This window comes from Microcaecilia unicolor, chromosome 6 (genome assembly GCF_901765095.1).
Source record: "Microcaecilia unicolor chromosome 6, aMicUni1.1, whole genome shotgun sequence".
Taxonomy (NCBI): domain Eukaryota; kingdom Metazoa; phylum Chordata; class Amphibia; order Gymnophiona; family Siphonopidae; genus Microcaecilia; species Microcaecilia unicolor.
In genome coordinates this window covers 58,758,589-58,773,883 of record NC_044036.1, presented here as the reverse complement: position 1 = coordinate 58,773,883, position 15,295 = coordinate 58,758,589, and the positions used below count along the sequence as shown (strand labels likewise).

Below are 15,295 nucleotides of genomic sequence, written 5' to 3'. Positions count from 1 at the left end.
AAAATGCAGTTACACTGGGTTTAAATGGTACAAACTCATTTAAGTTCTTAGTACAGCTCAATGAAAGGGTGGAAGAATAGACACAGCTGATGAAAAAATAACACTTAACAGTTCAAAGGCCCTATATTTGGCAATAGGTGAGAAAGCCAATATGTCTATGAAATCCTTTTGTGTCAGTCTCAAAGAGTTTGATTATTCTAAATTTTGAAAGATTTCCATTCCTGTATGCTCCTGAAAATTCCTCTAAGCACCATTATCAAAATGCTTTATGTTACATCTGTAAGAGTGTCTTGTTTTTGGTTTGTTCCTCCACTGTAGCATCCCTTTTCACAATTTTTTTAATACATTGGAAAAACATGAATGTGAGCCTTTTATTCTGAATGTCTTTCCCAGGTGAGTAGCTGTAGGGTGCTGTAATATGTCCTGGTTCAACTTGCAAAGAATAAAAAATAAAGCAGGGGAGGACCAATACAGTTCCAACTCATGGGTAAAAAACAACTTAATTAGTCAGATTCAATGCAGATCTGCATTTCAGTGCAGGTGCACCTGCCTCAGGAGTCAACAAATCAATCCAGATAAGGTGTGGATAGCACTGCACATAGACTCATGCAGACACTTTACAAGGTGTGTTACACACAGTGGTGTGCTGGAGCAGGCTCTCACAGGCTCGCAAGAGCCGGTTGTTAAGTTTTTAAGAATTTTGAGAGCCGGTTGTTAAAGTAGGGCCCTCCACAGCTACTTTACTACTACTACTACTATTTAGCATTTCTATAGCGCTACAAGGCATACAAAGCGCTGCACAAACATAGAAGAAAGACAGTCCCTGCTCAAAGAGCTTACAATCTAATACTTTAACAACTGGCTTCCAAAATGTGGGCTTGGGCCCCCTGCTGAATTCTCTTTCACTTTGCTGGTGGGGATGCTGAGCCCTACCAGCCAAGTAAATAGACTGCTGCTGCTCTCCGCTCCTTGTTTCCAGCTCTGAGCAGCAGGCTGGGACTACGCCAGCATGTGTGAGAAGTTTCAGCATGCTGCTCAGAGCAAGACGTTGGGAGTGGTGGCAGTCCATTTATTGCCCGCATGAAGGGAGGGAGGAGAGAGAGGCGTGTTGCTCCCCACCACCCCAGCCACCCATAGCTCTTCCAACTGCAGAGCTGGCTACGTCCGGAGAAAAAGCCTGTTGTTAAAAATTTACCAGCACACCCCTGGTTACACAACAGTGTCCTTGGTAATCCAAATACCAACTGAGTGAAATATTGTGAACTGCAACTAAATTGTAGCTCCCCCCCCTTAAAAAATGTAGTCACCAGAAAAAGCAATGATGAAAATATAAAAACAAGAAAAAAACAAGAAAAAAACCAATAAAACAAAGTTTTATGGTTAGACTCTTCCAGATGGCGGCATTGGGAGAAAAGAAATCCTTCCTTTTAGGTATCTTCTTTCTGTTGGACTTCAACTGAGGCTGCTTTTTCTGTGTATGTTACACCCCTGACGCAGCCTGGTGAAACGTGGCCATGTCGGGTACTTGGAAATAAAGAATTATATCTGCATACCAGTTGGGTCTGCTTTCTCCTGTTTGCTGTACAGGAGTCCGATAAAAATCCTATGGATTGAAGTTTATTCCCTGCTCCATTCACTCTTGCATATCAAATCAAATGAAAAACCAGAGATTATTCCATCCCTCCCCCCACCCTAACACATGCATCACTGCATCCTGTATTAGCTCATAGGATAAATATTTTTAAACCAAGCACACACCCCCCAAGCTGATATATATAAACTTTTTACTTGCTGTTAAGGTAATTTGTTATGCACAAAGAAAAATACATAATTCATATAGTTCAACAGTGCCTAAGGAGAGTGGGTCCTAAATGAGGGTTGCAAAATACTAATTTGGGGAGCAAGCATGTCTACAGAGGAGAAAACAAATGTCACCATTTGTCTAATAAATGCACACAGAAAAGCAGAGACTTGCTAATTAACCTCATGTGTAGAATGCAGAGCAGTTAACTCTACTTTCCACTCTGTCCCTCAATGTGATTTCAATTACCCCAATATTGACTAGATAAATGTTACATAAGCACTGCCACGCTGGGAAAAGACCCAAGGTCCATCCAGGCCTCAAGAACCTGGCAAAACCCCCCAAATTTAATATTAATGGACTTTTCCTTCAGGAATCTATCCAGACCCCCTTTAAACTCAGCAAGGGAGGTAAAATTCTTAGATATAATAAATGACTGCTTTTTGGAGCAACTGGTCCAAGAACCAACAAGAGAGGGAGTTATTTTAGATCTAGTCCTTAGAGGAATACAGGGCATGGTACGAGAGGTAACGGTGTTGCATTTGCTGGGAAAAAGTAATTCTAACATGATCAAATTTGAGCTAATAGCTGGAGTGAAGGCACTGAGGAAATCTACTGTAGCAGCATTTAATTTTCAAAAGGGCGATTATGACAAAATGAGGAAAATAGTTAAAAAGAAGCTAAAAGGATCAGCCACAAAGGTAAGGACTTTAAATCAGACATGGACATTGTTTAAAAATACTATTGTGAAAGCCCAGACCAGATATATTCCACATATTAACAAAGGTGGAAAGAAGAGCAAACGACAGCCAGTATGGTTAAAAGGTGAAGCAAGAGAGGTTATTAGAGCCAAAAGAACATACTTTAAAAAATGGAAAAAGGATCCAAATGAAGAAAATAAGAAGCAACATGAGCACTGTCAAGCTAGATTGAAAGCATTGATAAAGAAGGCTAAAAGAGAATATGAAGAAAAACTTGCTGAGGACAAAAACTCACAGTAAAACCTGTTTCAGGTTCATCAGAAACAGAAAACCTGTGAGGGACTCCATGGGACCATAAGATCAAAAGAGCAAAAGGGGCACTCAGGGAGGACAAGGCCATAGCAGAGACATTGAAGCAAATGCTTTGGTCTTTACGGAAGAAGATGCAAGAGATCTACCTGTATCGGAAATGGTTTTCAAGGGTGACAATGCGGAGGAACTGAAAGAAATCTCGGTGAACCTGGAAGATGTACGGAGTCAAATTAACAAATTAAAGAGTAGTAAATCATAAGTACATAAGCATCGCTATGCTGGGACAGACCAAGGGTCCATCGAGCACAGCTCCCTGTCACTGACAGCGGCCAAAAGAACAAGCAATTTGTCCCGCCCATCCTAGAAATACTGTATTCCCTCGTCCATTCAATAACATTCTATGGCTTTTTCCTCCAGGAAGCCGTCCAACCCTTTTTTGAAGTCCGCTAAGTTAACCGCCTTAACCACCTTTTCCAGCAGCGAATTCCAGAGTTTAACTACGTGTTGAGTGAAGAAAAAATCATCTGGACTGGACGGCATACATCCAAGGGTACTCAAAGAACTCAAGCATGAAATTGCTGATCTGCAGTTAGTAATATGTAACCTCTCATTAAAATCATCAGTAGTACCTGAAGATTGTAGGGTGGCCAATGTGACACCGATTTTTAAAAAGGGTTCCAGGGGTGATCTGAGAAATTACAGCCCAGTAAGCCTGACATCAGTGCTGGGAAAAATAGAAGAAACTATTGTAAAGAATAAAATTACAGAATGCATAGACAAACATGGTTTAATGGGACAGAGTCAGCATGGGTTCAGCCAAGGGATGTCTTGCCTCACCAATTTGCTTCATAAACATGTGGATAAAGGTGAGCCAGTTGATGCGGTGTATCTAGATTTTCAAACCTATTCAAAGTTGTCAAAATTCATGTAGATTGTGAAAAAGTACAGGGAAACCTTAGGAAACTAGAAGACTGGGCATCCAAATGGCAGAAGAAATTTAATGGGGACAGAATGGATGTGTGAGTCTGGAGGGGAGAGAGATCAGGGGATGAACAGAACTGGAAGAATGAGTTTGTGGGAAGATTGTGAGGTAAGACATGCTGGAATATTACATCTTAAAAACTGGAGAAAACAGATTGTGGGTTTAACTGATATTTCAGCTATTATTTATAAAATAAGTAAAAGGCAGTAGAATGGGTAAAAAGCTTTCTGTCAATGTTTCCTCCCATCCACACCAGGCTCATTCTTGATTTATAGGTCTTTAAGCAAATAAAGATATGAAGAAAATTTCCACTTCAGGGCTTACTTGGGGATTTTCATCACTATGGGATCCTTTTACAAAGATGCACTGAAAAATGGCTTGCGGTAGTGTAGGCGTGGGTTTTGGGCATGTGCAGATCCATTTTTCAGCGTGTCTGCAAAAAAATGCCTCTTTTTTTTTTTTGCCAAAAATGGACGTGCATCAAAATCAAAATTGCCGCGCATCCATTTTGGGTCTGAGACCTTACCGCTAGCCATAGACCTAGTGGTAAAGAATTTGGGTGGTAATGACCTACGCATGTGAAGAAGCCACTTGATTCACATCTGCTACGCGCGCCAGAAAAAAATGTTTTTTCAGAAGTGCGCCAAAATTGAAATTAACGCAAGGGCCATACGATAACCGGGCAGTAACTCCAATTTGGTGCACATTGGGTGTGCGTGGGCACCTACGCGGCTTAGTATAAGGGGCCCTAAGTGAGTAACTCTTAGCAATAGATTAATTCTGGGCCCTTTGCGGTTCACTGAGAAGAAAATTTAAACAATCGTCTAAAGTAAATATAATACACTTAAGGGACTGTTTAAGCATCCTTATTTGCTTAGCAACTTTAAATACGCAACTCACCAATATTAATATGCAGACAGCAGTCCAACAGCAACATAGGGGTTTCTGCAGTCTTTTGTACCGAGTGCCAGATATGATTACCATCCAGTTGATAAAAGGTCATCTAGGGAATTCTATATATGGCAGCTAGCATTATGAGCTATTTCTACCGCCAAATTTTCAGTGTAGGAAAGCATAATAATGGAAGAACGGCACTGAAACAGGCCAAAAATAGCAGATTGGTGAGTATATGTCCCATTACACAATAGCGTTTAAGTGTTTCCTTTCAAATATGAAAAACGGGTGTAATGATGGTAGGGACACTGGCAGGCCAGGGAGTGGGTGGTCCCTTAAAATGCAACCCGAACTGTAAGCTACACAGGGCTAGGTTTCACATTAGGAGTCAACAGTCAAGAAAAGGATCTAGGCCTGGAGAAGAAGTTGAAATATACTGCTTCAGAATGCAGAAGCAGCCAAGAAAGCAAATAGACTGTTAGGAATTATTTAGAAAAGGAATGCAGAATAAAATGGAGGATATACTAATGTGTCTGTATCGTTCCGTGATCTGACAATTCTAGGCACCAGTTTCTCAGAAAAAGTACAGAGAAAGGCAAATAAGATGATAAAAAGGCACGGGAAAACTCCCCTACAAGGAAAAATGAAAGAGGTTAGGGCTCTTCTAGTTAGTGGCAACTTAAGGAGATTCAACTGAGGTCTATGAAGAGTAGAATAGAATGGGTACACATAGGTTGCTTTACTTTTTCAAAAAGCACAAAAATGAGGGAGTATACAATGAAGTTACTAAAACATATTTTTTTTTTATTAGAGCCAAATGTGTTGTAAATTTGTGCAGAACTACATGAGATCAGAAGAATTTCAGTCAGCAAGTCTTCAATCTTGATGCAGGCTAATGCGGAAATGTGGCCACTTTAGGTTGCTTTGTGAACAAATTTTATCCTGTTTGTCGGCACCTTTAGCATTGGTTTCCCTGGAGCCGCCACTCCAGGTGGCATTTCCTTTGTTCTTTCCACTGCCTCTTCCACACCTTCTAGCCACATTAACCAGGCATAATAGATTTGCATGCAGTGCCTCTCATTCAAATTCATTGCAGGTTTAAGGATTTCCATTAATTAATATGCATAATACAAATCTGCATGCAATGGATGTTTGAGAAATACTGGCACTTTGAAAATAAATTGATCTAGTACTAATATGAGTAAGTTTATACCTTTGCAAGTTCTGTGGGCAAGATTCATGTCATGTGGCAACTGCTATATTTTATGTAATTATGCGATTGTTTGGTCTTGCCTAACAAAGGGAGCATGTGTCACATCTGTGGCCATGACCACTCTCAGACTTACCTCATTTCTGGGGGCCAGCAGCTCTGCTGGCTTCTGTCTGTCTATGTGTTAGTCTTGTCTCTGGACCTGTGTGCTGATTACTTCACTAGACCTCACCTGTGTGGGTTATGCCTCTCTAGGGAGCCAGCATCTAAGATGGCTGCCACCGGCTCTATGCCAGCTTCCAAGATGGCTTCTGCTTGTCTTTCCTGTGTGCTCACTTCCTATGTGTGTCAAGCCTCTCTTTGGGGTCAAGGTACTTCCTGCTTCTGTTCTGCTGCTGGTGACCTCATCAGTGAGAGACTTCATAAGGAAGTGCTGTGCTGGCATTCTGAGCCTTTGCATTGCCAATGCCTCCGCAGTGCCTTAGGTCCCGAGGTTAGTGTGCTGTTTGCACAGTTAGCTTTCCTTATCTTTTCTTGTTGGCTTCCAGCCCTTTTGCTTTGCGAGTTACTATCACCTGTAGGCCTTGCCTTCTGGCCCTTCTGTGTTTATTGCTCTGTGGGCCTTCTGGCCCTTCTGTGTTTACTGCTCTGTGGGCTTTCAGCCTTTCTGTGTTTATTATTCCCTGTGGGCTTCTAGCCTTTCTGTGTTTATTATTCCCTGTGGGCTTCTAGCCTTTCTGTGTTTATTATTCCCTGTGGGCTTCTAGCCTTTCTGTTATCCCTGTGCAGTGGTGCTGCTCCCTGTCTGAGGTTGGTCAGCGGCTGATGCTGCAGCCATTTCTCTCCTTTCTATCTGTTAGCTACTGAAGCTCCAGTCTAACCCTTCCTCTGGCAAGCGTAGCTGTCATTCCCATTCCCTTGAGCTTAGCTTGTATGTAGCTCCTGTGTCCTCTGCCCTGCCTGTCTGCCTTGCCTTAGCCTAGGTACCTGGGAGCACCGCGGGATTCTGACTCCGGTTGTTCCTGTTGCTGGTTCCAGTTCTGGTTTTCCTGTAAGCCCTACCGGCTGCTCGAACCTGAGGGCTCAACCCTCGGGGAAGGGCAGCTAAGCGTAGGTGAAGCCTACTCTAGTGTGTTCCGGTCCGGTGCCTTCCAGTCCCGAGTGTTCCAGTGCAGGACTCCAGTCCGGGGTTCCAGTCCAGCCTTGTCTCTTCTCTGCTCCAAAGGTGATCTTGCCTGCCACTGCCGCTCCTCGGCCGTGGTCCAAGGACTCACGTACCCAGGGTTCCCGGGGAAGAAGCCTGACAGAATGCCAAGTCCCTCGAGAACACGACAGCATGGCAATGGGAGGGGCATGGATGGGTCAGTATTATAGAATTTGAGGGATCTGTGTCAAATTTAGGTGCAAGGATTTACACCAGGTTTCAGTTGGTGCAAATCCTCATGCCCAAAGTTGAGCGTGGATCCCAGCACTATGCACTATTCTATAAATGGCACCTAAATGGGTGCACCGTTTATAAAATAGCACTCGGCATGCATTTCCTTTGGTGTCCAAATTTGGGTGCCAATTATTGAATCTAGTTATTTATTTCTATGCTTTGTTCATATAGGTTCCATGTGCTAACATATCATCTAAATATGTGGTTTACCCAATGCACCTTTGCCGGAGTAGCCTCCACACTTTGGAATGCACTGCCTGAAAGGCTCCACTTAACACAAGACTATCTCTACTTCAGGAAGTAGGTTAAAGCTTGGCTCTTCAACCAGGCCTTTAATGGAAGGAATAACTAACTTGTTAGTCTCACTCACACACACACACAAGCAGTGACACAGGCTGCACGTTTGATTTATTCTTACTGTACACCACCTTGAGTGAATTCCTTCAAAAAGGCGGTAAATAAATCCTATATTTGAGGATGTATATGTTCACAAGAATATATACATATGAATAATGAACACAGATGTTTACACATATAGGTCACGAAATGACTTAGAGAACCTCAGAAAAAGTGTCAGACTATTAATGGTTATTAGCTGCTCTGAAACGCAATGTAACATAAGACAATAGCAATCAGAACTGCATTTTACCGAAACAAGACCCTCTAGGGTCGCTTATGCCCACGTTGCTGTGAATGTACATTATCAGTCAGTACTGCACATTGCATTGCCATTATCTCTAAATTACAGCTTGTTCAAAACTGATGGAAGCAACAGAACTATCATCTCGTCAGGACTGAAAACATAATAGTTTTCACTTTCACAATTCTATTTCTCGGTTCAATTTAGTGACCGGCTCATAACAACAGAATAAAAAGACTACATTATATATGCAGACAGGGACAGGATGATATCTACTGAGAGGCACTGAAACCTTAAAAACCCTAAATGGCAGCTTAGGAATATTTTTTTTAAGGTATAAATCTTCCTGCTGCAGGTTAAGCTCTTTCACACTTGACATATACTTTATTATCACTTATACTGACTCCACTTATTCTAAGAACAATGAAGTATAAGAGGAAGGGGAAAAGGATACTCTATCTTTCCAAATCCCCTATATATATGCAAACTTTATGTCTGGCCTTAAAATGACAAGTTTGAGGTGTCAAATTCAAGATGCAGCATGTCTTAATCCCAAAATGCTGGAAAAAAGGCCTACAAACAAACTGCTGAAAATTATTAGTAGTGATTCAATAGCGATAAAAAATTATTCTAAATCACTACTCTGCTAGATGACAGGACACTCAATTTCCTCATTCATGTAATTTTCACACACCTGAGATAGTAGATCTCATACAACTTACTTTTTTCTGAAGAGCACAATGGAAAATGAAGATGAACATTCCTTGGAACGCATTAAATACTGTGAAGAGATAGGCCATCACAACAGTTTCCTCATTGATAAACAGTAGACCAAATGCCCACGTTAGACCAAGAAGACACAGGAGACCAAAAGCACCAAGGACCCAAGACCTGTAAAGAGAAATCCGAGTTTAGGAATACTGAAGATGAAAAAATATATACTTCTGAGTAAATCCAAACCTTGCGCCATTATAGCACCCAATACAGACAAACACCAGCTGCAGCTATCTCAAAAAGTTGTTCAAGTTCGAGCACCCTGCCTGTGGGTATGCAGCAACAGGTACCGTTACCTACTCTGTTCAGAATGTGGAATTCAGTAAAGGACCAATGTTTTAGTGCTCCAGTAAGCATTTAAACTTAATAGCAAGCTGTGCATAATCACTGCATCTTGTTATATGCTTACTGAAGGACGTAGTAGTGTTCAGAGAGCATCTGGAAAATGACTCTGAAGTACAGCAGAAAAAAAAACTTAGCAAAGCTATTTTTATGTCTAGGTATTCTGCATAATTTGAGTAGTATAAATCGAAAAGGAAAGGGGGCTGAGTATTCCAGTAGGACATTTCAATTTATCTGATTTTTGATTTGGTTAAGCTTGAAAACTGGGTTCCTGATCTGTAATCTAACTGATCAAACTGGGTTTTTCAAAGACATGTAAAGCATTTTGTACAGCTTATGATTTCTGTGACCATGTATATGTAGAAGTATAACTCCCAAAAAGTTACCCCAAAGGATTTTCTGGGTTAGATTTTATTAGCTTTAGAGCAGCCATTCCCAACCCAGTCTTCGGGGCATACCTAGACCCATCGGATTTTCAGGATACCCATAATGATTATGCATGAGATAGATTTGCATGTACTGCCTCAATTGCATACAAATTTAACTCATGAGTATTCATTTTGGATATTCTGAAAACATGATGAGACTAGGTGTGCATCGAAGACTTAGTTGGGAATGGCTGCTTTAGAGGAACATCTCAATTAGTAAATGTCTTTATGCTGTATAAACCAAGTGGAAGAGCATCTTCGTCACTAGGTTCATTGTACATTAAGGGGGTCTTTTAAGTAGGCCCATAGGAATACATTGGCATCTATAGTGTTTAGCACGTGCCTATTTTTAACGCGCGCTAAAAACACCAGTGCGCCAATGTAAAAGACCCCCTGAGAACTTTGTAGATAGATATGATGAAGTTGCTGTTTGATTTCACCTTTAGTGTGCACTCAAAAGCAAAGATGCCTTAGCATAAATCTGCATTTATGTCAGGTTATTCCATTTAACACAGTAGAGCTGATCTTGTTTCCAAAACCGAACTTTATACCAAAGCTACTATAAAATGTTAAAGTAGACCACAAGCCCAACACAATCAATTTCTTTTCTGCCTGGGAAAGCATTTAGAGGCCTTTTACTAAACTGCGTTATGTGCTAATGTTTGCTGAAAGTGGGAGGAAAGGCTTACCTCAAAAACATGTTAAAACGTTTTGCAGTAATTTACCTTTCAGAATGTTCTAATCAGGCGTTATTGTTTTGTTTGCAATTTTTCAGGAGGAGCCATGTCATGGGTGGAGAATGGGCGCGGAAGCATTACCCAACTAGCGTGTTCACATTACCGCTAACTGTATAATATAGGTGGGTAAGTGCTCCTGTGTTAATTGTTTTTCAAGTCCTGTGTGCTAATGGAAAAATTAGCACAGGACCTGCAAAAAGAATCCTCAAAATACTAGCACCTTAAATATGGATGTAGTCCCATAGATTCTAAATATGGTGCCTAGATTTAGCACGGAGACACTCATGTAACTTAACTGACGTAATAAGATAATCAGCATTTTTAACAGCACTTAACAAGCAATAATGGCATAAATATGGGCGCGCATAGATTTAGGCGCAGAGGGGCATATTCTATAACAGGGTGTGTAAATTTTGGAACACCCACAAAACGCCCATTTCACTGCCCATAACCATCCCCCTTTTTGGCCACCCACATTAGAATTTAGGCGCTGTGCATTACACAATACACTTAGCGAGTTGTGCATGTAAATTCTAATTATTGCCAATTAGTGCTCATTATTGTTTAAGTGCTGTTATCAATGCTGATTAACTTGTTAAGCCAATTAAGTTACCTATATACTTATAGGATGCACTTGGATTTTGGCGCAGAATACTAGGCACAATATATACAAATCAGGAGAAAATGCATGATAAGCTAGTATTTTATAAAGGCCGTTCTGCACAGAACCCCCATTACAGAATATTAGCTTAGTGCAAATGATCCCAGACTCTAATTTTGAGAGACATTTGGTGAATCTACTCCTAAGCCCGTATTTTATTGCATTTTAGTAAAAGGATACCACAATCACCTGTCAATTCCTACATTTTATCGATGGTGCTCATGAATGATACAAAATAATGCATCGTTAAGAAACGCAAAAAGCAGTGATCACAGTCAAAACCCTAAACTGCATAGCCTAAAGACTACACTAAAATCCAAATAGTTGTGTAAATGTAAGGAAATTAGTGGAAGCATGATGAAATCATGGATTAGTATAGAAAAATAAAACCAAAAAAAGCCATTGCAAATGTGAGAAAGCAGTTCTAGAAGATAGCACAGAATGAGGCGGAAGGGGAATTTGAGTTAGAACATTTCACATCTGACTAATGATCTTACTTGATAAATGGCTTATTATCTTCATAGCTAGAAAGCATTATAAGCAGAAAAAGAGAAACAAAATTATTAGACAGAACTGAAAAAGAAGGAAAGCAGTTTTACACTTTATATAAACTATTGAAAAATTAGAAAATACAGAAAACAATTGCAAACAATATAAAATAAGTGTAAGATTAGAAAATTAGTTCCAAACTAGTTATTGGAAGGCTATTTATAATACTGGTCGTTATAAAGATCAGATAGATAGTCATGCTATAAATTTGTTAATGGAGGGTTCTTTCTTACCCAGGTAAGTCCGTATTATAGTAGCCATCACAAACACGGTAATTACTGGTGTGGGTGAAGAGACAGAAAGGAAAGGAAGAAAAGAGAGGTGCTGAAGATTAGCGCTCTCTTGTCATGCAGCATGCAATGAAGCTGATACTATCTGTCTACAATGTCTAATCTGTAAATTATAAAAGCCTGGAAATATGGCTTCTAACTTTAACATCCATGAGAAACCCATCAGAGATGCTGAAATCCTAATATTTTCTCTGTTGCACCATCCTTTCAAGTGAGAACATTAGGGAAGGCAAAATGGAAACCCAATATCTACACATTTGTCTGCAATGCTAACTGTGCAGATAGGCAAACTGAAGCCACAGACTGGGTACACCTTGGCAAATTAGGTTCTGCAAGTACTGCAGTGTTTGTTGCATGGGTTTACAAGTTCTTTTTACAGCATCATGTGTTGAAAACAAAATGGCAGACACTTTGGGAGAGCCTAAAACTTTCAAGTTTTACTAAAAAATAGGTAAGTAAAAAACAAAAAAACAAAAACCAAGTCATTTATATGGGTAGCTAAAAGCAACATAGCTTGAAACGTATGTCTCAAGCGTTTACAAATTTCCATTTCACCAACCCATTGTCAAGCTTGGACAGTCTTATAAAACTTCAGTACTGCTCTTTCATTACATATAAAAGGGTTATGCATGAAGCAACAGCTGCCAATTTGTTTTTAAATGAGAAAAACTGCTATTTCTCTGAAAGGGATACTGCAGTTTTCATATTGCAGCTAGATTAAAGCAAACATTTGTTCAATTAGTGCGAAAACAACAGATAATCTAGAAGTTAACAATGGTAATAGAGTCAACACTCTTAGGAGAACAGGATTACAAGTGGAAACTGCTTGGAATCCATAAATCAAAAAGTCATTTAACAAAACAAACGAAACATAATCATGCCAGCCTCCTAGATGGGAACATCATTTTTTAACTGCATTTTAAATGTAAACTAAATTACCACACTGCTCTGGAATTTTTCTGAAGCCACTACAGTAATTTCCTGGCACCCTTTCAAGAAAGAAATGATCTAAGCCTGACCAGCACCCACAACATGGTGGTAACAATAGGAAAAACGCAGGGCTGGGCAGCTTGTGTCCCTAAATGACATCTGTTGTTACCGGGAGACAAAGTCATGTGTTTCCAATGGAGACTAGTTCAGCAATCAGAAAATAATCAGAAAGAGCCCTCAAAAAAACTTGAACAAATGCCACTTACTTAATGTTTTCCAACCTGCTTGAGTCTGGTTTCAACGTGTTTGAGTGCTTCACCATTTTACACAACGTGATCACCAGGAAGATCACATTCAGCTGTCAAAATACAAGAAAGAAACCTATAGAACTTGATGTTACAGGTTAAGTAATAAGAACATTTATCAACACAATCATGACTGTTGGTAAATTATATTCACACTGCTCCAAGAGGCCTATTGTAGGCCATGGTGTTAACAATAAAATATGTAAATAGGTTTAAGTTCCACAACTGCACTGCCAAAGATATTTAAATCTGAGAAAGGATCAATTCCATCAGTAGTAATGAAAAGAAATCTGCATAAAAATTCATCAATGTATAGAACGGTTTCGCCCACTTCTAAGTCCCGTAGCTTGCTTTTTTTTTAGCCTCTCTCTGAGGATCCTGTGTCAGGTGTTTCTCTATGTTCTTAAGTTACATAACCACATTATAAGAAGATAAAATACATGGACATTTCTGCTATGCTGTCTTCCATAATATGCAAAAATGAAAAAAAATGCTGTGTTGTTATTCATACTTAAAGCATATGCCCGCTTCTGTGGTATAAAACAAAGCTGTTTACCTTTAACAGGTGTTCTTCATAGACAGCAGCATTAATCAACTATATTAGCGAGTGACATCGTTTAATGGTGCCAAGATTGGTCATCGCTCTAGAATTCAGAACTAGTGTAAAGTTCTGAGGATGCACAGCAATCCCCTCTGCCTCTTTGGTTAGTTTAAATCTCATGATCAACTCTGGTTAACTCTGTGGACTACGGAGAACACTTGTTATAAGGTAAGCAGCTTTGTGTTTTCTGCCAACACTCAGGGATATGCCAAGTTTCCCAGTTCCAGGCTGAAGATTTTGGGCCAGTCCTTGATTTCTGACCACCTGATCCCAGTGCACTATGTGACTTGCAGCACTGATTTCAATGGGGAGGATCAGGCACTACAAAAGTCCCACACTGCTTTGGGACGTACGTTCAAAACCAGGAATAGCCAAACAATCTCCAGCCCAGAACTGGGTAACATAGTAACATAGTAGATGATGGCAGAAAAAGACCTACACGGTCCATCCAGTCTGCCCAAGATAAACTCATATGTGTATACGTTACCTTGATTTGTACCTGTCTTTTTCAGGGCACAGACCGTATAAGTCTGCCCAGCAGTATTCCCCGCCTCCCAACCACCAGTCCCGTCTCCCATCACTGGCTCTGGCACAGACCGTATAAGTCTGCCCTCCACTATCCACACCTCCCAACCACCAACCCCTCTTCCCCCCACCTGCTCCGCCACCCAATTTTAGCTAAGGTTCTGAGGATCCATTCCTTCTGCACAGGATTCCTTTATGCTTATCCCACGCATGTTTGAATTCCGTTACCGTTTTCATCTCCACCACCTCCCGCGGAAGGGCATTCCAAGCATCCACCACCCTCTCCATGAAAAAATACTTCCTGACATCTTTCCTGAGTCTGCCCCCCTTCAATCTCATTTCATGTCCTCTCGTTTTACCGCCTTCCCATCTCCGGAAAAGATTCGTTTGCGGAAGGCGGTAAATTGGCAACTATGCAAACAGGACTGAAATAGAAATTCCTATTGCTAGGTACTGCTCAATTAAATGCACTACTGCTGATTGAAGACTAGTTCAGGCAGTAGTGGAGCGGATTTCAGGAGCTACAGTAGCAGCAGTGACTGATCTGACAAGGTTTGACTGTACTGGTTAAGGGGATACTAGTCTGATTATAACAGAAAAATACAGGACTACAAAGGCTGGGCCTTGATTGCCTTGATCCTGGAATACCAAGTATGTTGCATAGTAGCATAGTAAACGTCGATCTGCATGGTAAATCCAGTCTGCCCACTAAGGACACCAGAGTTATCATCTTACACTCAGCACAGGTTCCACTTCTTCATACTTAATCTCTTTCTCTCCTTGCCAATTTTGGTTCACAAATCATAGAAGTCTGCTCGTCATTTCACATATTTTCCAACTACTGGAGCTGCCATCAAAGCCCACTCCGGCCTTGACCTGATCTGTTTGCCATTTATAGGAACTAGACAATAGAATTCTGCCCAGCATTGGTCTTACTTTCCATCCTCTGAAGCTGCAGTCAAAGTTCACTCCATCTATGAGATCATTTAAGTTTTGCTTTAATTAGATTCCATCCTTTTTCTACAAAAAGCTCCTCTGTGTTTATCTCATGCATTCCTGAATAACAGATGGAAAGTTGCATAGACTTTCTAATGGGTAAGAGACCATTTATAGTCCAGTGTATAGAGGGTCTCTCTCATGCTGGTGTGACGCCTTTTGGCAGAAACTTAAGATGT

General features: G+C 40.6%; 1 protein-coding gene across 17 annotated transcripts in view; it reads right to left on the bottom strand.

Moving 5' to 3' along the window:
* The window catches only part of ADGRL2 (adhesion G protein-coupled receptor L2), a 377,345-nt gene that overhangs the window by 12,808 nt on the left and 349,242 nt on the right, over positions 1-15,295 (bottom strand). For all 17 annotated transcript variants that reach the window (XM_030207177.1, XM_030207180.1, XM_030207178.1 and 14 more), the window contains 2 exons: positions 12,956-13,047; positions 8,701-8,869 (listed from right to left, as the gene is read on the bottom strand). In XM_030207177.1, coding sequence (XP_030063037.1) covers positions 8,701-8,869; positions 12,956-13,047 — 261 coding nt within the window. The remainder of the gene's footprint in view (positions 1-8,700; positions 8,870-12,955; positions 13,048-15,295) is intronic.